Source organism: Dunckerocampus dactyliophorus, chromosome 7 (genome assembly GCF_027744805.1).
Source record: "Dunckerocampus dactyliophorus isolate RoL2022-P2 chromosome 7, RoL_Ddac_1.1, whole genome shotgun sequence".
Lineage (NCBI taxonomy): Eukaryota > Metazoa > Chordata > Actinopteri > Syngnathiformes > Syngnathidae > Dunckerocampus > Dunckerocampus dactyliophorus.
In genome coordinates this window covers 22,478,172-22,502,328 of record NC_072825.1, presented here as the reverse complement: position 1 = coordinate 22,502,328, position 24,157 = coordinate 22,478,172, and the positions used below count along the sequence as shown (strand labels likewise).

The following is a 24,157-nucleotide window of genomic DNA, read 5'->3' as shown; positions in this document are numbered from 1 at the left end:
TATCTATGGGAATGTTTGTTTTGAATTGAATACGGAATGGAAGTGAAACATTAAAGTGAACCAGTGTGATGGTTTGTAGTGACAAGAATCATAAACAGCAAATAGTAAAATCTGGGGGGTTGGAGTGTATGTCAGTGGGTTTCATGGGCCCCGCTGATTACTTTATATTTTGCATGTTCACTCTTTTAAGAGCGCAAGTTGGGGTCCAATAAATTATGACACTTATTATGTGTTATTATTGGCTGCATTGCCAAACTTTGCTGGCTGTGTTTCAGAAACGGGCTTCAAACATGACCGCCTTCAAATGTGTTTTCATGTTATTTGATCCAACCTGTTAAGTGCATTTTGTATCGCCCTGAACGTCCAACAGGAAATACCACAGGACGCCAGACAGAGTAACCCAATAAAAAGCAAGCGGGCCCAAATCATTAGCGGAGAAACGCACTCGCATAACATATCCAGATGTACACGCTAATTGGATTTCACCATCATATCAACAGTTGTAGAGCCTTTGTGCTTTTATGAGACTGACCGCAAGGTAAACAGAAAACGGGCTGTTTTTCAGCCTCCAATCTTTTCGCAGTTAGCTCACTAGTAAATACATTAATCCCTTCAGGTTAATGGAGAATCTCCACCACAGTTATGGTGACTTATGAGTAGCTGATGTAAGTAAGATAGGGGGCAATGAGATCATTGGGAGGTGAGTTAATTTCCCTGCAGTGTCAGGGCAGCCACCAGGGAGAAGATGCTCAGGGGAGGAGGTGGGTAGTCTTACGTCAGAGGTTGCTGTTAGCACGAGGAAGAACATCCCTTGGTGCGCAGGAATTGGCACTTGATAATGATCTTTTTCCCCACTCTACCCCCAGGGTGACATGATGAAACTCTGCATCCACCCAGGCAGGAAGTCAACAATCAAATATCTTTTTAGATTTTGTAAATGACCATCCTCCTACAGTTAGTTTAAAGGGGCTGTGAAGTTCAGAGAAACAATAAAACGCTTCCCGCTCACTCCCTCTCACGCATGGATCATGCGCTGTGAAAAGGGAACAACACATTTTTTAGCCGGATCACATTTGTAAATAACGCCGTTTTGTCCACCTAATTTATTTCTTGCAACACTTATCCCGCTCTCGCCTGCCTCCCTGCTGGGTTTCATCATGCACACTTTGTCACAAGGCAGCAGTGCCATGGTGATTAAGCCACAGAAGTCGAGTGTTGACTCGGGACTGCTACAGTAACTGTGGCAATGTGAGAGTTTTTTTTTTTTTTTTTTTGGTTTTTTTTTTGGAAGAAACATACAACCGCCTTGATTTTGATGTACCACAACAGGAAATGTCCAATCCCCAAAAGATAATTTAAGTTGCCTGTGCATAACAACATGTTGATGTGCTCTTAGAAGTCGCCTGTTGCCTCATCTCTATTGTTGGTTGGTCAGTGTCCCTATTTTGAAACATACACATAAACTCTCACGCTGTTGTTCCCTCACGAGAATTTAGTTTGGAAAATCGTAAGAGTCCGGCATCATGTACCTCACTGTGCCCGTGTAAGCTCTGTTTGCATTTACAGTACTTTCTCATGCTCTTGAATGACAATGTGTGTCTAAACTTTTGACTGGCACTGTACAATTAATGCAACATACAATACAGTTGTGCCTTTGTCGCTTGGGATAGGTTCCCAAAATAAGTGAAATTCGCAAAGTAGCCAACTATTTTTTTTTACAATTATTATATATGTTTTAAGGCTGCAAAACCCCTCAACATGGACCTTATACACTTTTTTCAGACAGGTTTTAACATTTTCTCACATTTCTCTCTTTTTTAAACAATCTAAGTTCAAACATTGTTTGAATTTTAATGTCAACCTACAAGTTTGGACACAAGAAATTATTAAGTGACTCACACGTATTTTACTGTTAGCAAGAGTATTGAGGTGAGAAACACTATTGAATTCACGAAACAACTCATGTCCAAACAGAGAGGTGGTGGTGGTTAATCTCGCTGCCACATTAGCTTCTTCAAAGAAGGTAAAAGTAACCTTAAATCTTCATTTATCCCTTTCATTCATCGTTTATGTACATTCATATGCATTTCAAATTGCTTTCTGCATGTCAGACTATTATTGTAAAACTGGTTTGTCTTAACATTTTTGGCGTTTTGGAACAGATTCGGTTAGCGTCCATTTCGGTTGGAGTCAGACCTTCTGGAACGAATTAATGACGCTAACCAAAGTTTTGCTGTATTTTAGTTCATTTAGACATTTTTATTCTTGAAAATGCTTAATTTTGTAAAATAATACGTAACATTTGCTTAAATATGATTACTTATTTTTACTAATAATAGTATCCAACCACGAAACAGCATGATTTGTTAATTAATATATTTTTGAAAAACCGCGATAGAGTGAATTTGCGGAATTCGAACCGCCATGTGGCGAGGGACGACTGTGCTAAAAAAAAAAAGTACTATTGTACAGTGGAACTCAAAGGTTGCTAAAAATCCATTCTCAGACCCTGAGAATAGGGTAGGAGACCAGTGGACATCAACAACTACTAAAGTTCATTCAAGCAGTCCACAAAAAAGAGCAATGGATAAAATGGCTCCAATTTAATTGTGTTGAATAAAGGCGTGGTATCTCTTAGTTTTACCATTCTTTCTGTACTGTGGTTAAAAATTTAAATATTGTTCTAGTTGGGGTGTGCGTTTGACAGGCGGATAGGCGCAGCGTCTGCAGTAATATGGTCGCTGTACCTGGTCATTCACCAGATGAAGAGAGGGCTGAGCTGGAAGGCCTTGGTGTCCTCCCGGTGGGACTGGAAGAGGTGGCCGGAGACCGGGAAGTCTGAACTTCCCTACTGAGACTGACTGCTGGCCCCTTGACCCGGACTAGGATAAGCGGAAGATAATGGATGGATGGATGGATGGATGGATGGATGGATGGATGGATGGATGGATGGATGCAATACTGTTCTAAATACCCATAACTTCAGCCTATAGCCTAGATCAGAGGAATTGCAGAGAGACATACAAGAGTCATTGCCAAGAGACAGACAAATTATATTATGGTGTGTAGATGTGTATTAATTTAAATTTTCAGTTAATTTGGAGCATAGTATGTTGAATATATATAATCCTCTCCTGTCATTTAGCTTTCTGTTAATAAAATACAGTGAAAATGGCTATATTTCAGACATAGTTGCAAATGGTGATTAATCATGATTATTGTACAAACCGTGATTAATATGATTAAAATGTTTAATCATTTGACAGCCCTAAGTAGTAGAAATAAAAAAAACTATCACCATCACACATCTTAGCTTTGTGTTATAGGTGACAAAGCAAATTAGTGCAATATCTAATAACATATTTCATTAATAATTAATAATAATAAGTTTATGTTTACAATATGCAGAGGGCTAATAAAAAACGCCAGCCGAAAATGGGCCGCACTTTTGACAACCCCAAAAATGAGATCCAATGAAAAAATAAAATTATATAATTATAAAAATAAGAAATAAAAATTCCACCGTATTTGGTTACATGAACTCTATTGTAGCCGTAAAGCATTTAATGTTAGGGCATTGGGCTTTGCCCTTATTGTTTGCATGAGATCCATTAATTGATCTTTTTTATGAAGCGTGAATAATATGTTATGTGTACGTTATTTTGAGTATCCTACTGATGTTCAGTGAAGACAGACCTCGTATATACAGTATGTGTTTGCATGCATGTGCCCCAACAGTGTCAGTTGCCGCAGACTGACTATCCGGCAGAGACGCTGACTTTCACACTTAAATGCTTTAATAGGACTAAAGCAGACAAAGGCCACGGGTGACGCAGTCAGAGCTATAACAGTCGTGCCACATTGCCGGTTTACTGGGTCCTAGCATTTGGATGGAGCTTTTTACAATCCCACAATCCCTCATCAGCTCCAGGAAGCTAGTTATAAATAAACATTGTAGGTTAATCACGACTAACATATATTTCAAGTTGATACAGTGGAATCTCGGTTAGCGGCGTTAATCTGCTCCAGAAGGTCCGACTCAAACTGAAACCTACTCTAACTGAATCAAGTTTTCCCATAAGAAATAATGTAAATCCAATTAATCTGTTCCTGGCACCCAAAAATCTGAACACAAAACACTATATTAGTGTTTTACAATTATAGTTTTACATGCAGAAAACTAGTAAAAATGCATATAAATGATGAATGAAAGGGATAAATGAACATTTTACGTCACTTTTACCTTGATGTCTTGATTGTTGACAAAGACTGCAATGAGGCAACAAGATCCACACAGACATCACTTTGTGTTTTGCTATGAGTTCTTTTGCGAATTCAATAGCGTTTCTTGCCTTCTTTATCAAAATGCTGGTAGTTTCAACTTTGTTTGGCTGCATTTTGTTTTGCAGCAGTGATCAATAAGAAAAGCAGAGACTTGTGGCGTAACTGCTGATGACGTCATAGATGGGCGACGGAGCTGGGGGACAATGACTTCTGGTTCCGGTTTTCATGGTAACATGTTGTTAACAGGGACGTTTTGTGCTAAAAATATGCTACGAACACAGTTGGACACGTGGCATGTTGTATGCTAACGAGGAAATGTGCGTGAAGCGAGGCAAAATTTTTGCCTACATTTTTGGCGTGAACCAAAAAAATAAGGTAACCAGGGCGTACGCAAACCAGGTTCCACTGTACCACCTGTACCTGTTCACCTCTCTTCCCTGTCAATTAGACTCGACAATTACTCTCATGGAAAATATAAAAAAATACACAAAAATATCCAGATAGGACTGATTATAAATAAACTGGAGCGTTTTGCTTACAATATTTGGATAAAGAAACATAAGTATTAGGCGTGCTGAAACATGTGATTCAACCGACTAATTTTAGCACATGCTAAGATTGCTCTGCTCATATAAATAGAGACTCCATTCTCATATTATTCATGTGATGGACTCGCTTCCCCTTTTGATCAACTATTCCTGGCCTTTGTGGAGGTCAGCCTGCGGGGTCAACACTCTCCTGGTCTGACAGATGCTGCGACAGATGGAGTTCTGAGTCTTTAGCAGTCATTATTTTGGACTTGAAGACTTGTTATCTCCCTCCCCAGTCTTATCCTTCATAAAGATTAGGAGCTTCCTAAATCTGGAAATGTGTCACCCAAGTGAGAGGAGCTGTCTCTATAGTTGAGGGAAAAAACCTGCACGCAATCAGAGGAGAACGTTTAGATTTTAAGATTCAAAGAATAAACTGCATGGATGGGTGTCTCCCTAATTGGCATTAATGTCACACATTAGTTGTGCATTGCAGTATTTACTTCCTTGGCTGCGAGGTGACAAAAGGATGCAAGGGTTAAATGTTTGTCCAGCTGAAACAACACAGTAAAACTCCTTCTCTGTGTATGTATGTGTGTCTGCAGCCAGTCGTCAGAGCTCGGCACCTAAAAATAGCTGCGCTGGCTCCACGCCCCTGGCTGGGGGACAGGTCAAATTATGAAGGAAGATCAAAAATTTAAAGGCACAGGCTGCTTGGCCACAAAGCCAAGAGCTGCCTTAGTGGTCAGGTTTGATTTGACTTTTATGGGAGGGAGTCAGATTGTATCAACAATGGACCTTGGCTTGGTTTGGAAGACGTATTAATAGAAAACTCATGAAATGTTATATTTATGTTTCTCAGGGTTCAGGTTTTTAAGATGAGTAATGTGTTTGCGTCTTGTCACACCCCGCCATTATACATCACATCACTAAGACTGTTTCATGGAGGTGGTGCTGGGGGGGTGTAAAACATGAGAGATGCTCTTGACACAGTTGGTTTATGTAATTGCCGTCGTGCTGTTACGGCATCTTCCAGTTGGCTTCCCTGGCAAGCTGAAAGCATGCTTCCCGAGTAACAGTACTGGCCTGGATACACACTTAACCCCACACATACATACATACATACACAGAACTGACACAGTGAGGGGATGAAAACTTCGTCTTCCCTTAACACAGCTTTTACGCGGCATCCCACTTAAATGTAGTGTTTTTGTCACACAAAGCCGATTCTTTGCACAATGTGAAATCTTCTTGTGTGTTGTTAGTATCATACCTCTGTCCAGTCGCAATCAGAGCCCTCATATAGTATCTGGACTAACCTGTGACAGGTAGCAGTGTGCTGCAGGTCACCCGGACTGACATTAAAGGTGCTCCTTGGGTTACCATATTCCGTGTTACAGCATTTCGTGGTTATGAACACACTTCCATAAATGAATAAAAAAAATTTAATTTGGTCCATAAACACTGGACTCGCTCACACTATTTATAGCATGCGCAGCAGATACAGTAAATACGTGCTGCACGCTTGCAGCGTGTACCTTGTTTCACGAACCGCGGATGACTTGTGTGTGCCTCATTCTCAGCTACACCTAGTGGATAACATTGCTTATTAATTAATGTTTTGCGCTTTATTATGGCACAGGGATAAACGTAAGGAATTGTTCTCTCTTTTTTAGAATACAAGACAGACCATCTTTTTCAGTCGTAGACACAATGAGTCTTTTTATCATCAGTTAAATTATATTTAGTCAATTATATTTTGTCTCGACAGTTGTTTCATGTCTCTGCTGCATTGAGCACCATTATCTTAAAATTAGCATCATAGCTCCTTCTCAGTTGTTTGCTAAGGCTGCATTCACACTGGTGTTGCACACTGCAAGGGTCTGTTAGTTTGTATGCATGAACCTCAGGACCCTAAATAGAAGATTACCCGTCTTTTTCAGACTTTTTTCTGAGGAAACAAATACTGTTTTCTATTTGGGTCAATACAATTTGTTTTGCTTCCATTTTCTTCAATCGGCCGGCTTCCCAACCGGCCATTGTTTCATTCCATGTGACAGTCCTGCAGTTTGAGGTTCAGCTGTCTCTGTTGTTGACCAAGATTTTTAATCGTAAAAACGGAATGTTTAACAGTGCCTCGACCGTTTTTCAAGCAGATTGTGGGGAAGTAAACATCTCACACCACAAGATAATCTGTCAGGATAATCTTCAGTGACATCAAATAATCAGGCCTTTGCTAACTGGTCAGAAGGATGGAATCAGGTTCAAAATCGGCCCGATAATTGTAATGTGTATCAGGCTTCACTGAACATGTCTTTTGCATAGCATGTCGTCTGGCGATTTGTTGGTGTGCTGTTGCTGGTAGATTTAACTATTAAAGTTATCAACAAAGGACAGTTTTACTCACCGCTCCATACACCGAACCTTCTTTTTGTTTCATTCATACACCTAACAGTCCCTATGTTTACATGCACTAAATTAGTCCCCAAATAAAACATTCTCTTCCGCTTTCACATGTACACGTGAAGTCCATGTATACATGCACTATTGCTAATGTGGAGGCTGTGTGCTTCCGAAACACTAGATGGCGTTTAATGTTCTTTTCAGCGTGGGTAAATGTATGGCTTTCCGATTGACCTATTACGTCACATCATATCAAGTCATCTTGGCAGTTATAATAATTGCTAATAATGAACTCTGACATGAAGTAATTATCAGCTCAGCAAATGCCCTGTATGCTTTAATATTAGTAGCTCTACTATGGCTCTTCTGACTATGGTGATGTTCCATCGCAGACAGCAACAATGAATGATCATTGAAAGTGCCACAAACATGACTTCTGCTACGAGCCACACTTTCTCCACTGTACTATCAAGGTCCTCTCTTGCTGGATATGGGTCAGAAGGAAAGACTGGTGGTAGAGAATAGTTTTAAGCAGCAACCTCTTCCAGTTTACACCTTGCCATGGAGACTGCTACATGCACAAAACAGCGATTACAATGATCAATCAATGGTAGCATATACATACAGTACTTATACATATAATATAGGTACATTAATTTGATCTTTAAAAAGTCAAACACGATCTAACTACAGGGATAGTTTGGATTTTTTTTTTACATGAAGTTGTATGACATCCCCATCAGCAGTGTAGTGCACCAACAGCGACTCAGCCCCCCACTTGGTCTCCTAAATCCAGTTCTGGTTGGATTCAGGTGATAAACAATGTAGTTCCAGGTCGTCGCTTACGTTTCGCAAGTAAAGAGTTTAGCTTCTCAAAACAATATACGTTCAAAAGAGTAATCCTTGCCATATCCCTGCGCACTGTCGCCTTTCCATTTTTGTGTATGTGACGAAGAGGCTCGCGTTTTCTTCCGCTGTGGAACACTCACGTAAACAAGATGGTTGCGGTACTCCGTCTCGGAAGTAGATGCGAGCGTTTTCGTCACATACACAAGAATGGAGAGGCGACGGTGCGCAGGGAGACGGCGGGAGACAAATATAACGCAGAGCGATTTGTGAGGTCTGATTTTTTTCGAGTAGGCATTTTTGTGACGCTAGTGTATTACTCTTTTGAACCCATATTGTTTTGAGAAGACAAACTCCTTACTTGTGAAATCCCAGCGACTACCTGGAGCTACATTCTTCATTACCGAACTCCGTGTGAGTGTGAATGGTGTGTTGCATGAAGACATGAAATAGTTAAAACACGGTGCTCAAACAGTGGTAAAAGCTTATCTCCCCCGTCTGACACAATGAATCTAGCAAATGCTTCTCACATGTCTATCTGCATTCTTACACCCAGTCGGTCTGCATGAATACATTCTTGTATGTGTCCTTCATCGTTTTTCCATGGGGTTCTAGTGTATGAACATTAATAATAAATATTTTGCTGTAATTTGTTGAGTTTCAACAATATTTTAACTTTGGTTTTAGTGTAACTTTTGCTTGTTGTTGTCAGTCAAACTTGAGCGTATTCTGACTTGGCTGCACTTGATGAGAGCGTCAGGTTCAGCAGCCACCTTTCTCTGTATTTTTTGATTGTTCCCTGAACTTTTTTCCCTTTGTGATTGACTGACTTAGTAACAACTTTTTCTGAAATCCCTATTTGAACAATTTCCACATGCAAGACCAGCACATGTATGTGACATTTTCGCTGACTTCACTTGACTGCTGGCTACAGATACGCATCTGACCCCCATCTGCTGGAGCCCATGACCACTGCAACAGGACGTGACGTCACGTGCAACCCATCAATTAGACAAGAGAGCGATCTTGTGATTTTGGTTGGCTTGAATGTTTTACTGTGTGAAAAGGGAGAGAAACAGGTGGTTTACCACTCCTTCAACTGATATGGACCAGAGAAAGGGAATTATAAGTGTAACGTCTTTGTGGTCGGTTGCAGTATGTTTAAATATAAGACCTATATTTTTGTGAATCACATGAAAGAAGCAGCCTCATGAATCATTTCATAAATATATCAATGTAACAAGGGATCCTGTCTCTCATACCTCATACCTGAGACAACAAATGAAGACAGAAGTAAGGCGTGAAAGAGACTTGTTCAACAGCTCAAGTAATAAAAGGGAGAGAGAGGGAGGAGGAATCAAGCCTCCATCTGCAGAGAAGGAGTCAGGAGACATGCCTTCTGGCAGGAGCTGCAGAAGACAGCTGTGTTTGGTGTGGTATTTTTAAACGCATCAATGCTGCTCCAATCCCCGCGCCTCGCCTGACCTATTTTTAGCCAGGGCTGGCTATTGTTCTATTTCTGTCACCTGTGGGCCACGCAGTTGTTGATTCACATGCAAATGAAGCTCACTCCCTCCCCAGCTTGCATCACTCCCTTTTGCGAGGTGCTCAGTGCACAGTACACACGGCTTTGCCAGGCAACTCTGCTTCACATTTGCAGGTTCCCTTCTGACACTTTGCCGAGAAGGGAAGGCAGGCATAGGAAGGCAGATACACTGCTGGCTGAAAGCAAACAGTCCTTGCAGAGAGAGTGTGCGCTTGCTTTCCAGTGAGAGTGGTGTCTCAGAGGAGTGGCGGTTGCTTCCCCAGGTGGCTGTAGGGGTGGCTTTTTCGGTCACGGCGTGCAATGCGACCTGAGCGCTAAGTGGAGTATGCTGCAGACGATTTACGAGGCCGAGTCAAGTTTCTCCACAACAGACGGTAGCGTTGGAGCCCAGCCGCTACCCAACCAGAGCGGGATGCACAACGTGAACAGCTCAGGTGATCAGCCTTTCTAGTTGTGCTGCCTGGGAATCTCAGCTTTTCATTCCCCCCCCCCCTTTCCTGCTGGTGCATTCCAGCCTCGCTTCTCCTCACACGCTCGTCCATCCTCTGTGTACTTGCCTCTCTCCCACTCTCTCGCTCTCTTCACACTCCCAACTCTGCACTCAGCCAGTTTCTCTTTCTGTGTGTGCAAAGACAACCCTCAGCCGGGCTTCGTGGTAGCAAGCAGCACTTCTTCCTGATTCCAGGTATTTACTCTTTGCTGCTCCATGTAGTGTCCGTCAGTGTTTTATAACAGCTTAAAAGCAGCCGTGAATGTGTCAGACACAATGTTGTTTTTCTACCAAACATTACAAGGGGGAAGTGTACTGCCACTACTGCTATGCTCTAGCCGGCAGAAATGAGTCACAGAGAACATGAACGGGATGTTGTGTTTGTGTGCACTTTTTAGGGAAGTGGAAAAAGTGTGACAGGAATGCTGAGGGGACAGCTTAAAGGTTTCTCTCAGGACGTTTACCACAGACTGCTCTATTTTTTGCTCTGCTCGTAACATACATTGAAAATGTACAATGGCTGACTCACAACAGAATGACTACTCAGTGAATGGACTCAGGATGAGTCACTTTCTCATGCATCTCCCTATTGATAAAATGTTTGAATGGTCTTTGAATAGCAGTCAGGAGTTGAAGTGAAACCATTGTCATGTGTGTTTCGTGACGTACTGCAGACAAATTCGGCTAATTTAATTGGACTAGATTATCCACAACTAGATTAGAAGAAAGACAAAATTACGCTGTAGGTATCACAAGTTTGGCTGCAGGCAAAAGCCCTCAGAGGCAGCGGGCTGCACAAATTTAGAAATAAGACAGGGGGATGACACATTCCATCTGTCCATAAATCACGTTGTCACACTTCTTGTCCTCCTCTGTGTGCAAGGCCTGTGAGGCAAACAACGGCTGCACAGAGCGCCTGAATTCAGCCTCCTTGCTTATTCTGTGGGTCAGCTATTCTTAGTTGAGTTATTTTCAGCTTATGGCATTAGGCTGCTAAGATTAGGCGGTCTGTGCGTTATCATTCCATCTTGGCGTGCTCCTGATATAAGGGTGCTTTGGAACATATATTTATAGACAATTCTGTCATTTGTCTGTTGAATTTGTCCCCGTCACTTTATGGCAGATACTTGACATATAGAGTGAAAGCAATCTGTTGTTCAGTAGGTGTTGCTGAATTTGCCTGTGCAGATTTAATACGAGCTCATGCGCTCTGAATTTTAGGTTAATGGATGTTGTCCAAGCTGCTTGCGGCAGTTGCGTAAAAAATCTGTTGTTTAAAGGAAATCGCCATAACCTTTTATGCAAAAGAAAAGAACATGTGTGCCCGTATTATCAGACAAAAACTCACCTAAATGAGCTTTCCACCTAGGAACTAATTAGCTAAGTCTCTGGGTGCAAAATATCATGCAAGTCTACTTCAATTGGAAGCATGCAGACAATGAAGGGTCTACCTAACAAGCCTCCTTGTGTGGCACGTGTACTTTCATGTTCCTCTTACAGCGTATGTTTGAAGTGATCATGACTGAATCACAAAAACAATGATTATGACCGTCTAGTCTTCATTAGTTTTTTCCATTTTTGTTTCTGTCTTTATTACCAAAGGAGACAGGTGATGTTTTCTTTTTTTATTCTTGTAGCTGTGGTAATTGATTCCTGGTGATTGATCTATTAGTATTTTATTGCCAATGGGATCTACATTTAATATTGCCTGCCAAGAATTAATTAAAATATTATTAAGAAGCCTTTTTTCAAATATAAAAGCTGATAACATATTGATTTCTCTGTTTTGCATTCTCTCATTCTTCTTGCATTAATACTTAATGGATGGGCTATTGTGAGTTGTTGTTTGTTGACGGCAGAACAGGAGACGGCCAGACTTCTGGCTCCAGCGTGGTGATTCGGGTCAGTTCTCTTTGTTAACAGATAGCCCGCCAGTCTCAAATCTGGCTCAGCTGCAAGGACGAGCCTGCGTCTTAAAAATAAAGTGCCGTTTCCTGCTTTAGACTTGCCAACTCCTGAAAATAACAAGGCACTTAATGGGAGATCCAGTGCCACATTGCTGTCCCAAGGATCAACTTATTTTTTACCCCTCTGTCAAACATCTTCTGTCTCTGATTCTATTTATATTGTCAGACTTAGATCAGTAAACATCTCAGGCAACATGCAACACAAAGGGAGCTAATGGAGCTCAAATTTATGCTAAAGATGATTAAAAACAACGTTGGATAAATCACTTCTAATAGAAATGCGACTGCTGCTGATGGTTTCAAGGGTGTACTATTCTAAAGTTTTTACAGGGAAAAAAATGTGTTGTTGTGTTACTTGTTTCTCCATTTGCATGTGATGTGTTGTTTTTGGGCCCGAATATCATGTCCTTCATTTAATGACAGAAGGGCTAACTGAAGATGTAAAAAGAGCTTTGCGCTTTCTATTCAGTGTGTGATATTTATATTATGAATGACTCTTTTTTCATGCTAAGCTAGTTTTATTTCAAGCAGCCATCTCAAATTAAGGCTGTGATTGTCACTGTAACCAAGAGCAGGACTCACGCTATGCAAATGGACTGGAGAAGTACGTAAACACTTTAGGGAAACTGGTGGTTCACACTGCAGCGCTCACAGGCCGTGAGTCACCCAATCACCACCCGGCGGGCCTTCTACCGGGAGAAATTTGGGCATGGGGCCGGGTGCTTGTCTCCCACTGGTGCTAAAAAACATTTGGGGGCTGTCATTCATAAATATCTTGTTTACCAGCGCACCAAGTGCAGGTGCGCCCAGCAAACCTGGAGGCGCCTCACTCTAATCCAGCAAAACATTTACAGTCATCATGGCCTCCAAAGTCCAACACAGTTTATGTGATAAAACTAAATAAAACTGCCATAAAGTAAAAGTACCATATTTTTCGGACTATAAATTGCTCTGAAGTATAAGTTGCATCAGTCAAAAAATGCGTCATGAAGAGGAAATAAACATATACAGTATACGTAGCACTTGACTATAAGTCGCATTTACTTGCAACTTTATTTCACAAATTCTGAAGACCAAGAACCATCATTTATTTTGGAAAGGCAAGTTATTCAACTAAACAATAGCACACAGAGCAACAGGCTCAATAGGTGTCCGGTATGTTAACGTAACACAGTTACTCAGCTACACAATAGCATAAAGAACATGCCTGGGAAGCTGACGAAGCTCATTTAATGTAACAAGCTAGCGAGACCTAGAAGCAAGTCACCCAACTCCCGATCTCGTTCAGCAATACTGAATCCATTGAAATCTTCATCCTTGTTGTCACTAACCTGGCGCTCCCTCTCACCGCTGTCGACGGTAATGTTCACGTCTTGGTTCATGGCAGTCAGTATGAATTAACTTTTAAAAACATGTTAAAATTATTTATATGTTTTGATATATTTTGAGTGCGACTTACAGTCTGGAAAATTGTAATATTTAAGTATAAATACAAATAAAACTAATGACACTAAATAAAACTAACAGTAAGAATACTCACCTGGCAGATACACAATGGTGCCATTTGTTCATTATGCCTCATTTTGCTTTCAGCTCCATGCAATTTACATTGGAATCAGCTCTGTCAAATTAGTATGTGTATCTAATTGACATTTATTTCCGGACTAAATTTCGGACTGTTGAGCGCACTTGATTATAAGCCACACCCACCGAATTTAAAGAGCAAAACAATGTTTGTACATATATAGGACGCACTATAGGCTGTCTCTAAGCCACAGGTGTCATAGTTGTAACATGGGATATGTACACAGAAAGACACACTGTAAACCTTGCAATCCTACCTACACTCAGCGTTCCCAGCTTCACTTGTTAGCTCCGAGACATGAGACACAATTAGACATGAGACACGTTTTTTCATCGGAGTTCAACAGCTGCCCAAGCAATCCAAACAGAAGCTGTCGTAATTCTACACTTGCCCAAACGCTCTTAAGATTTTTGAGATCAAAACACAATCGCGGTATAAGACTTCAAAATGTGATATTAGTGTCCACTTCACTAGTCCAACTCACTGTTTCCTGACTCATCTTGGGAACTAGTTCTTTTAGCCATAAATTAGCCACATCATTGTTTAAATACGAAGTGTTTGAAGTCTGTGAAAAAATTTGCGGCTATTAACGGTATTTGTATTGCTGATTTTGTACTGAGAAGCCACACCCTTTCCTATGTTGCAGTAAGTTCCAGGTCAGGTTCTATGGTTATCATCACACTTTTTCTCTTTACCATCATCGGTACCTTTCTGTGGTGACGTCACAAAAAACACACTTGTAGAGTTCATCACTTAGCTGAATGCTCGCAAAATTTGCTGACTTTGCGTATAATGATGGTTTGAAGTTTTGTCTTTTAAAAACATTTGGTAGAACTCCAAATTGTACCACTTTTGGAGCATTTACCTATGAACTGAACATTACATGAATGCAATTTGGCGCTTTTATTTTTGCCCACGTTAAATTAAGCTGGCAGCCTCACAAATGTGACAGTCTTTCGCACTTTGTCTATATTAAGACTGTGCTCAGAAAAGCATTTATATTTGGCCCTGGTAACTGGTGCTCCGGTATTCTTGTCTGCCTACGGATTCTTTTTGTTTGACAGAACCTGCAGATTTCAGTTGCAGGTGGGCGCAAGTTTTTGCTGAAATACCACCATGTTATTGTGTGAAGCACATTGTCCGCAGCATTTCCCAGTCATGAAGGATGTTTTAAATTCATCACGTAGTACCTTAAGGGTCTTATTTTCCTTCAACTTTGTAGCTTCGCTCAGTGCTATTTTTGTGGACGTTGAGTGGACAAGAATAGAACAGGGTGCATGAGGCTGTTGTGGTTTCCTCAAGGGCCATTTTGTGCAGCCTCGGTTATCAAATGTGGCCCTAAGCCTTCACACTCCCGCCTCCGCCTTCCTCCTTTATTTGAGGAATAGTGATGGAGGCTCAGCTTGATGCGCCGATCAAAGTGGAGATCTTTAATGTCATTCACTGTCGGGGTAGGGAATGAAATATGAGATTAATTAAATATCACAGTGGCGAGTTCTTCCAGCCAGCAGGTGTTTTTGTTGCTATTTTTAGGACCATTAGGCAGAAGCAACAACGGCGTCAGACTGAGTCCTTGAATGGTTCACAGGTTCACGGCTGTCCCTGGAACAGCGCCCGTTACATGTCCTTTTGTCAAGTATTTAAACGCCAAGATGAATATTCCTTGTCATCTGAGAGGTGTCTGATCTACAGGTCCGTATTCCCATACCTGCTGAGCTGGTGCCCTCCGCTGTCATCTCACTGGAGCTGTTTATAGAACACCGCAGCCCAGGAGTTCCCGCTGGCTGTCTTCAGTCTTTTGAAGCTCTTTTAAGACTAGTTATCACTCACCATTCTCTCTATGTGTTTGTATTGGAGGGTTTTGTAATCTTTTTGCCGTGTTTCTCTCTGCTGGGGACTCCATTCTTATATAAGCACTGATATAATAGCCCACTTGTCACAGTAGGCAGGAGATGACAAGCGGCGAGTCTACGTATCTGCAGGATGGGGTGGTGTTGGTGGTGGTGGGGTGTAATTACGTAGCCAGCGTTGCCATGACAGCGGCAAGTTAGGGTGGTGGATACTAGGGTGTGGGGGTTGTCACAGACCAGGATTGCGCCACTTGCTTTTATGTTGCTATTTATAATCAGCACCGCCACATACGCACTGAATGGTGGCAGTATATGAGAAAAAAACACAACAAAGTGATGCCTCACAGTCACAGGGAACATGGGGACGTTGCTTCTCAAATGATGGCTATTATGGACAGATGCTTCTTCCTTGACAGGTTTAAAATCTTAATTAAAATTTATGATGCTGGATAATGGCATCACAACAAGAATGCAAAAAGTCAGGCGTGTCAGATTTCTTTCGTTGCTCCAGTGAACAGGTGATAGACTAACTGAGTGTGTGTGTGCATATGTGTGTTTGCCACCTCCTGCCTGGAGAACATTAAGGCGATGAATACACTCTGTAAATCTCCCCACAGCTACTGGAATTTCAAGTAGGTTTGGATGTTTCTTTGGTGTCAAAACACTCTGTAGCAGCTTGGCCAATATTTGTGTACCCTTCATTGGCTGTTACATCACCATCACCTTTGTTAACACGCTTAATCAATTTGGCAGGATGTTGTGGACAAAGCAGATCAGTGGTGACTTGTATGCTCACATCCCTGTTGAAGTGTACATTTCGGGTTCCAAGATCCGAGGCGGTTATTACCTTGGCCAGATTTTATGCAAGCACCAATTATTCTGTATGGATAAAAAGAGGGAATAATGTTTTTAGTCCCCTGTCTTTTTGTATAATTACCCATAATGACGTAAACAGTTCTTGGTTTTAATACTTTTGTCAGTAGTATACTTGTGTATAATTTGGCTGGAGGTCATTTGTTTATTAGAACTGACAGAAGATTGTATTTAAAGAAATACTTAAAATGACCACTGTATTGCTCCGTGCCAAGCGTCCTTTGGGTCCGCTGTAGCTGCTCCCAGTAGACGCTGCCGGATGCGATCCAGTGTTTGTTTTTAGAAACTATTATAATTGCAGGTTCACATGAGAGAAAACTGTCTCCCATTCCTCCATCCAGCTGACACTTGCTGTAGTTCTCCGTCCATTCAGCCATCTTCGTTTACGTTAATTTCTTTTCTTCCTGTTATTTATTCTCTCAGTGGAGATAAAGTCAGACGTACCGCTGGCCGTGGAACCTCTATCGCCATTGGACCTGCGCACAGACCTGAGGATGCTGGGGCCAGGCTCAGACCCGGGGCTCTGGGAGAGGCAGCTGCAGCAGGAGCTCCTGCTCATCCAGAAGCAGCAGCAGATCCAGAAGCAGCTACTCATCAGCGAGTTCCAGAAGCAGCATGAGAAGTTGACCCGTCAGCACCAAGTTCAGCTCCAGGAGCACCTCAAGGTGGGTGTTTAGCAGTAGTTGTGTGCAGCTCATCAGAGCACATGAAACAACACAGCATGAAATAGTAGCTTGGAAATACCAGAACACTGAGTTGGGATAAGAAGAGACAGCTCAGTAATACAGCGTTTCAGTGTGATTTGTGTTTTTAGAGACAAGCGTCAAATTGTCCATTACAGCAATACAGAAAAATTACTGTGCTGTCCTCGTGCTGACTGATGATGTGCTGGGCTCTAAGCTTCAACAGGAGCTCCAGGCCATGAAACAGCAGCAGGAACTTGCAGAGAAGGAGCGGCGTCTGGAGCAACAGCAGCAGCAGCAGCAGCAGCAGCAGCAGCAGCAGCAGAATCATCAGCTCCTACAGAACCAGCAGGAGAAAGAGCTAGAAAGGCATCGGCGAGAGCAGCACATCTCCAGTTTGAGCCTCCGGGCCAAAGAGCGCGCTAGAGAGAGTAAGAGCTCGACACCGAGGGGGAAAATGAGTCATTTAGAGGGCCTGAGGCAAAAGGAACCTTAGGGACACCAAAATTATAATGCTCACTATTTTAAATTCATTACCTAAGAGAAGGTGCACTATTCGTTTTATTCAAATGTCTTGGATCTATAACAATTCAAAAACATATTTTTGACTGTAGATTGTGTTTTGTACAAGAAGAGTTACAGTGGTAATTTCAGAAGCAGAAGCCATAATGCAAAATTTAAAAAGTGAAACTAAACTGTATATATCTCGCACCATGTAATTTAATCTAACTATTTTTTAGGAAATATTTATGGTTTACTTTAGTCAGACCAAAAAGAAAATAGATAGCAATAATTTCAACATGATGATGATGCTAAAGACTATAATTAAATGGCACATGCCTCACAATGATGAGCAATACGAAATGCTGAGGTTGCCCAGTTTTGTTGAAAACGTCTTTTAATAGCTCTGGGTCTAGGGTTACATTTCTGTTTTTACATTCTGTCTAATAATAGAGGAGATAACTTATGACTTTGTCAGGTCAGGTAATTTGAAACGGTGCCCTGGAACTGTCTGCCTCCAAGAAAGAGGGTTCTTTTAGCAGGAGCCGCTTTTTTTGCCATCTTAAGCTGGTAGGCCACTAGGGGGAGATGTTCATACATGAGTTCTGCCTGCCCACTCAGTAGAAGTCAAAAATGATGTACAGTATTTCAGGACATTTTGGTGAGAATACAGTATGGTGTATATCACAAGTCCAAAAATCCGTAGGGTAACCCCAATCCTTGTTCTTCCATCTTTTGGTCTGGCAGGTGCAGTGGCCAGTACAGAGGTGAAGCAGAAACTCCAAGAGTTTCTGTTGAGCAAATCAGCAAAGGACCCTGCCAGCAATGGCGTCAATCATTCATTCATTCACCACCCCAAGCTCTGGTACAGGTAACGACTTTCTGCCCCGGCCTGTGTGTGACTTAACGTAAAGCAGCTTTTTTTTTTTGGTTAGAAAGTACGTCAGTACGTCACTCAGACACATGGCACTAATCTTTACTCAATGCTTTTTGTGGTCAGGTCCTCCCATCACACATCCCTGGACCAAAGCTCTCCGCCTCTGGGTGGCACGTCCCCTACCTGCCACTATACTCTGCCATCACCCATAGACAGCAAGGACGACTTCCCCTTGAGGAAGACAGGTTTGCATATTTGCATTTGTGTGGCACACATAGGACACATTAGAATGCAGGCACATAAATCTACATGCAGGCTCATGCAGTACGTGCAAATGTAAATTCCACATGCTCAGTGACTTTTGCGATGTTAATTTGTATTCACTGCACTACACGCTCAGAAAATTCATTGTACCTTTAGGGATTCAAGAATAGTATGCTGCCTTTCTAGCTTTTACAGCTTGGGAACTCTATGTGTTTGGCCCAGGAAAGGGTACTTTGGAGTCCAATACTGAGTCCTATGGGGTACATTAGAGCGAACCTTGAGGCACAAAATTGACTTCGACTATACCCCTGTTTGTGACATTATTAATACAGTGAGGTTCTTTTTGACCCCTGTCTATCAAGAGGTCGGCAGAGCCATTGAGTGTTTCCTGGGCTTGCCGATGACCTGCTAATAACATCAGTTAGGCTTATTATTAAGACCCCTGCCTCTCACTCACCCCTCCAGGGCTCATCACCAAATCTTCAGAAGGAAAGAAGAAGGAAAGACACTTAAAAATATTTTAAATAGTGTTGTTTTTTCACTAAAATTACTTTGTTATTATGGCACATTCTAATTCTTACTTAGAATAAATTAGAAAATTAAAGCAGATCTCTCTCTCTCTAAGGTATTAGCTTCACAAAGTGTTTTGACTGGACGCAGGTTCCCACCAAAAGGCAAAAAGCTTAGGTTTGTTGCTTTAAAGCTTGAGGAGCCCTTTGGGGAAGGCTATATAAATAAGAATAATTCCTGTCCCCTCTATTTCATGAGCACCAAAGTTGGCCAGTTAAAAACTCATAATTCAGCAATGAGCTCACCAAATTACATTATGTTCTTTTCCCCCTGTCTCTTTAATTACACCCCAAAACAGTCCTACTTGTTGAGTTATTTAACTACAAGCCTGTCATGATGTGTAGATATCCAATTTAGAGATGACACAAAGGAATTGTATCTTTTAGGATAAACTCACTTTATAGGAAGACCCATCTGCTTGTTGCAATAACCACATAAAACATTATATTGCGACACTTGGTACTTTCTTAAAGCGTATTGCAAATGAGGATGAAAGGCTGTCTGCAGAAACATGAGAGCTGTATGAGCCCGGCTCTCACACTGATAAAACTACTTGTTGCTCCTTGGATTCCTGAATCTATATGTGGTCATTTCCTGCTCAGTCCTTCCTCCCCCACTTCCTGTCTGTCTTCATTAGAGCCCTCTGAGAGAGCGTGGCACGCGAGGCCGGCACACAAAGGTAGTGTTGTTCCCAGGCACTCACTGCCACTGATGGCTGATTGGCAGGTGTTGCTGAGGTCAGCCTGGCAAAGGCAGGATGGACCTCTACAAGACTGTTTGTTTAAGAAAAGATAGCTCTCTCAAAACAAGGTAGAGATGACTCAAGTGCTCCTTATGAGACACCCGACTGCTTCATTCGGCCAAAGGGCAAAGGCTAATGTTTATTCTGGTTGAGGTTCATAATCAGATTTGTCAGTAATATATATTTTGTCACACATACTTCTTTTCAGCAGTCTTGGGTCTCTTACAAACCCAGTAAATAGCTTCTCATTCCAAGTTTAGCAGGAAATAGCCTTGCCAAATATTCCCCGAACGACATGTGACTGTTTCTCACATGGCTAGGTTTCATTAAAAATACTGAATATCATAAATCACACATCAGAATGGCACTCAGTGGAGTGCAGACCGCCACTAAGGCTGAACATTCCTTATTTGGATCAGCACCAAATTGTGCACCTTGATAGATAACCACCTCGTGCGTATGTTTATATTTAGGTTTTAAGATTAATGTATTAAAGTATTCACTGAAATTAAAATGAGAAAATGTCCTCTGTCAGCAAAAAGAAATCCAATTTTATGGGTTCTTCCTTGGATCATGCCTCACCCCTACAAAACGTTTCAAGAAAGCCAGTAGTAGTTTTTAGATCAATCTACAAAACCAAGCATTATTTATTGCCTCCTTGGTGACGGTAATAAACAATTACTACCTTCTTACCGGAGGTAATAAATAAGGGAGGTATGTGGGACTTGAAATGTGAAATTTACCGTTTTACACTGGAAGCCAAGGAACCTTAAAAGTCCTCTGTAATGCAAAATGGGCTTTTTAATGATGTTCTAACAGTAATATGTGCCCCCAGAGCCTGTTAATGAGCACCAAACATGAGAAAATCAATCATCTCTCTGAATTGTTTGCTGCACTTTTGAGAGAAGAGGCGCTGAAACGGTCGTGTTTGAGGTTCCGGGTTTTCATGACGTCTTGAAGGAAAAAGCTCCTTCCTGATGGACATGATACTGCTTCTGATCCACTCCTAGCTAGATGAGCCAACCCTGTTGATATGTTTAAATGCCCACCACTTCATGGATGACAGCTTTGTAAAAAAAAAAAAAAAAAAAAGTCTCCACTCAGTCAATCAGCTACAGGTGTGGGAGCTGTAAGCTGAGTCCTTTTGTTTTTCTTCAGTGACTGGGCTAACCTAGCATGATATTTCTGTTAAAATGTGAGTGTAGTAATATTAGTACTGTAGCTTACATAGCGTTGCTATTGCTGCTAACCTCCGTGTCCTCATGTCCCACTCTAAATTGCAGCATCAAGGTTAGATTTTGGTCCACACTCACTCACTCACAGTTGTACTTATTTAAACTTGTTGAAAAATATACTGTCGTCCCTTCTTTATCACAGTTAATTGATTGCAGACCCGACTGTGATAAGTAAATTTCATCGAAATAGGATTCAATATTAATAAATTTATGTCGTAGAAAAACTGTTTATGATCTTCTAAATATGTTTTTTTTTTACATTATTAAAGCCATCTAGACATGAAATAACATCCATATAGTTACCTTTACATTTGTGTTATCCAATATAGTAGATATAACCAGAGAAAATAAGCCATTTAACCATTAAGTAGATAAGTAGATTGTAGGGGAGCAGAATCAGTGGCGGACAGGAAGTGATGTCGTGGGTTCAGAGTTGAGTTTTAGCTTGGTGTGGGCTATGGCTGCAACAGTAACCCATGTTATTATTATAATGATGATGATGATTATTATTATTATTATGTTATTATTATGTTATTATGTTATTTTTATATGTGCCTGTTGTGAGATAATTTAAACCTGCAATAAAAGTCTGGTTCTGGTACAATTACTGACACGTAGCGACCAATGTAGTACACTACATTCACAAGTTGGTGGTCTTAATGGCTATTTCAATTCATTTAGCCATTTTTATGCTTGAAAATACTTAATATGACCCAAAAAATATGTACAATTTGCTTAAATATGCATATTGTCTGGCTAATAATAGGCCGTAGTCAACCACAAAACAGTTAATTAATAGCTGCCAACAGCACATGAACAGCTTCTATGGGTGTCATCACTTTTTTCCTCTCTTTGGCTTGCCATCACTGGTACACTTATGGCTAGGTTAGTTGGAATAAGTATCACAAAAAAACGTGAGGAATTCATTGTTTAGTTGGCCAGTGAACTGATGCCTCCCAGGATATATTCAGGTATTGCATGATGCGATGGATTTATGTAATATTTTATTTAGAACTGTATTTTTTCCCCCAAAATAAGATCAAAGTCTGGGGCTAACCGTCTAACCTTTGAGGTTCCACTCCACTTTGCGGCTTCCATCATTTCCTACTGGTAGCACTGAGCCCCAGGATGTTTTTTTTTTCCTACCACGGAGACCGGTGAGAAAGTGTTCCTTCCCATGCTGCTGTCTGGCGTTCCCGTGGCGACCAATTGGGATACGTTGCTTGGTGGCAGCGGTGTGTAAAAATAGAAAGCAATCAAGGCAGCGGGGCGTAAAGCAGATTCACAGGACTCCCAGCAGCCTTTTCTCTCTCTTCCATTTCTTTTCTCCTGCCTCCCTTCTTCCTCACGCTTTCGTTCATCCTCACGCCCACAGGATTAGAGGTTCGCGCCACGTATTAGGGATGAGGCTTTGGCTGCCTTTGACAAATGCCAGAAATAGCAGCATCTGGCCCACTGAGCCCCCATCTACCCTCCAGCACCACCCCCACATCCGTCCTCCCCTGTAGGCGCGTCATGGCCCCCACTTCCCCATGTTCAGCTGTATGTTCTACACTTTGTGCACACAGAAAACCTCTTCAAATATTGATTCACAAACTGAATAATTAAAACCGGGTGTCTATTGTGTAACAGGTTTACATAACATAATCGCAACAATGTGCCTATCTTACTGTATGTGTTACTTATTCGTTTGGCTGTGTGGGGTCCCACGGCAGAAAGGATGTAGTGCTGTCATGTTGACCAAGTGTGTCACACCAGAGGTAGACCAGGGTCCGTTTAGCTACCGTCACATTGAGGTGCTAATTTAAAAACAACAACATTTCCATAGGAAACATAACCCGTTTCGGGGTCCAACTGTCACCATGTTAACAACCTTTATTCTATATTAACTGTACAGGCAGTGTTTTAGGTAACATATAACATTTTTAAGTGTCATACATGTATAAAATGACCTTAACTACAGCAGAACCTTGGTTTGCGGCCGCCCTGGTTAGCATGTTTTCAGTTAACATCAAAAGTTTCCGCCAAAATTTTGCCTCGATTTGCGTACTGTACCTTTTCCGGTTAGCGCACCGTATGGTGTTGTTGCATTATTAGTACACTGCGTGAGTCCAACTGTGTTCTTAATGTATTTTATGTAATTTTGTCACAGACGTCCTTGTTAGCATAGCTGGCTAACAAAATGGCAAGCGGGAAGTCAGGTACCTTGCCTGTCTCTGATGTCATAAGAGGTTGATTCTCAAAAATGTTAACACAAAACACGTTTTTATGGTTTTACAATAATAGTTTTACATGCATAAAACAATTGAAAATACATCTAAATGATGAATGAATGGGATAAATGAACATTTAAGGCTATTTTTACCTTCCTTGAAGACGTGACTGTTCTCAAAGGCACAATGTGGCAGCAAGACGCCACAGGGACACAATCCTGTTTTGTCATGAGTTACAGTATTTCTTGAATAGTGTTTCTCAACTTCTTTATCATAATGCTGGCACTTGCAACTTTCTTTGGCTCCATTTTGTGTTACTGAGGTGAGAAACACAATTGAATTCAAGAAATAAGTTATGGCAAAACAGGAAGGTGGTGTCCGTGTGGTGTGTCGCTTTTACATCTTGTCTTTGGGAACAATGACATCAAGAATCACGTCTACAATGAAGGTAAAAGTAAATTTAAATGTTAATTCTTCCCATTCAGTCATCATTTATGTGTATTTGCATTTCAAATTGTTTTCTGCATGTAAAACTATAATTGTAAAACTATAAAAATGTGTTTTGTGTCAACATTTCGGATTAATTGGATTTCCATTATTTCTTAAGGGAAAAATGTATTCGGTTAGCATCTATTACGGTTAGAGTCAGACTTTCTGGAACGAATTAATTACACTAACCAAGGTTTCACTATATTTGT

The 24,157-nt window shown here is 41.3% G+C and overlaps 1 protein-coding gene across 5 annotated transcripts in view; it reads left to right on the top strand.

The window, feature by feature from the left end:
- The window catches only part of hdac9b (histone deacetylase 9b), a 61,454-nt gene that overhangs the window by 23,991 nt on the left and 13,306 nt on the right, over positions 1–24,157 (top strand). The window contains exons 1-6 of one of the 5 annotated variants that reach the window (XM_054781882.1): positions 9,963–10,043; positions 10,242–10,294; positions 16,798–17,039; positions 17,275–17,490; positions 18,299–18,429; positions 18,559–18,680. In XM_054781882.1, coding sequence (XP_054637857.1) covers positions 16,869–17,039; positions 17,275–17,490; positions 18,299–18,429; positions 18,559–18,680 — 640 coding nt within the window. In that variant the 5' untranslated portion in view covers positions 9,963–10,043; positions 10,242–10,294; positions 16,798–16,868. Of the gene's footprint in view, positions 1–9,641; positions 10,044–10,131; positions 10,295–16,797; positions 17,040–17,274; positions 17,491–18,298; positions 18,430–18,558; positions 18,681–24,157 lie in introns of those variants that run through there. The other 4 variants (XM_054781878.1, XM_054781877.1, XM_054781880.1 and 1 more) reach the window with 4 other exon arrangements.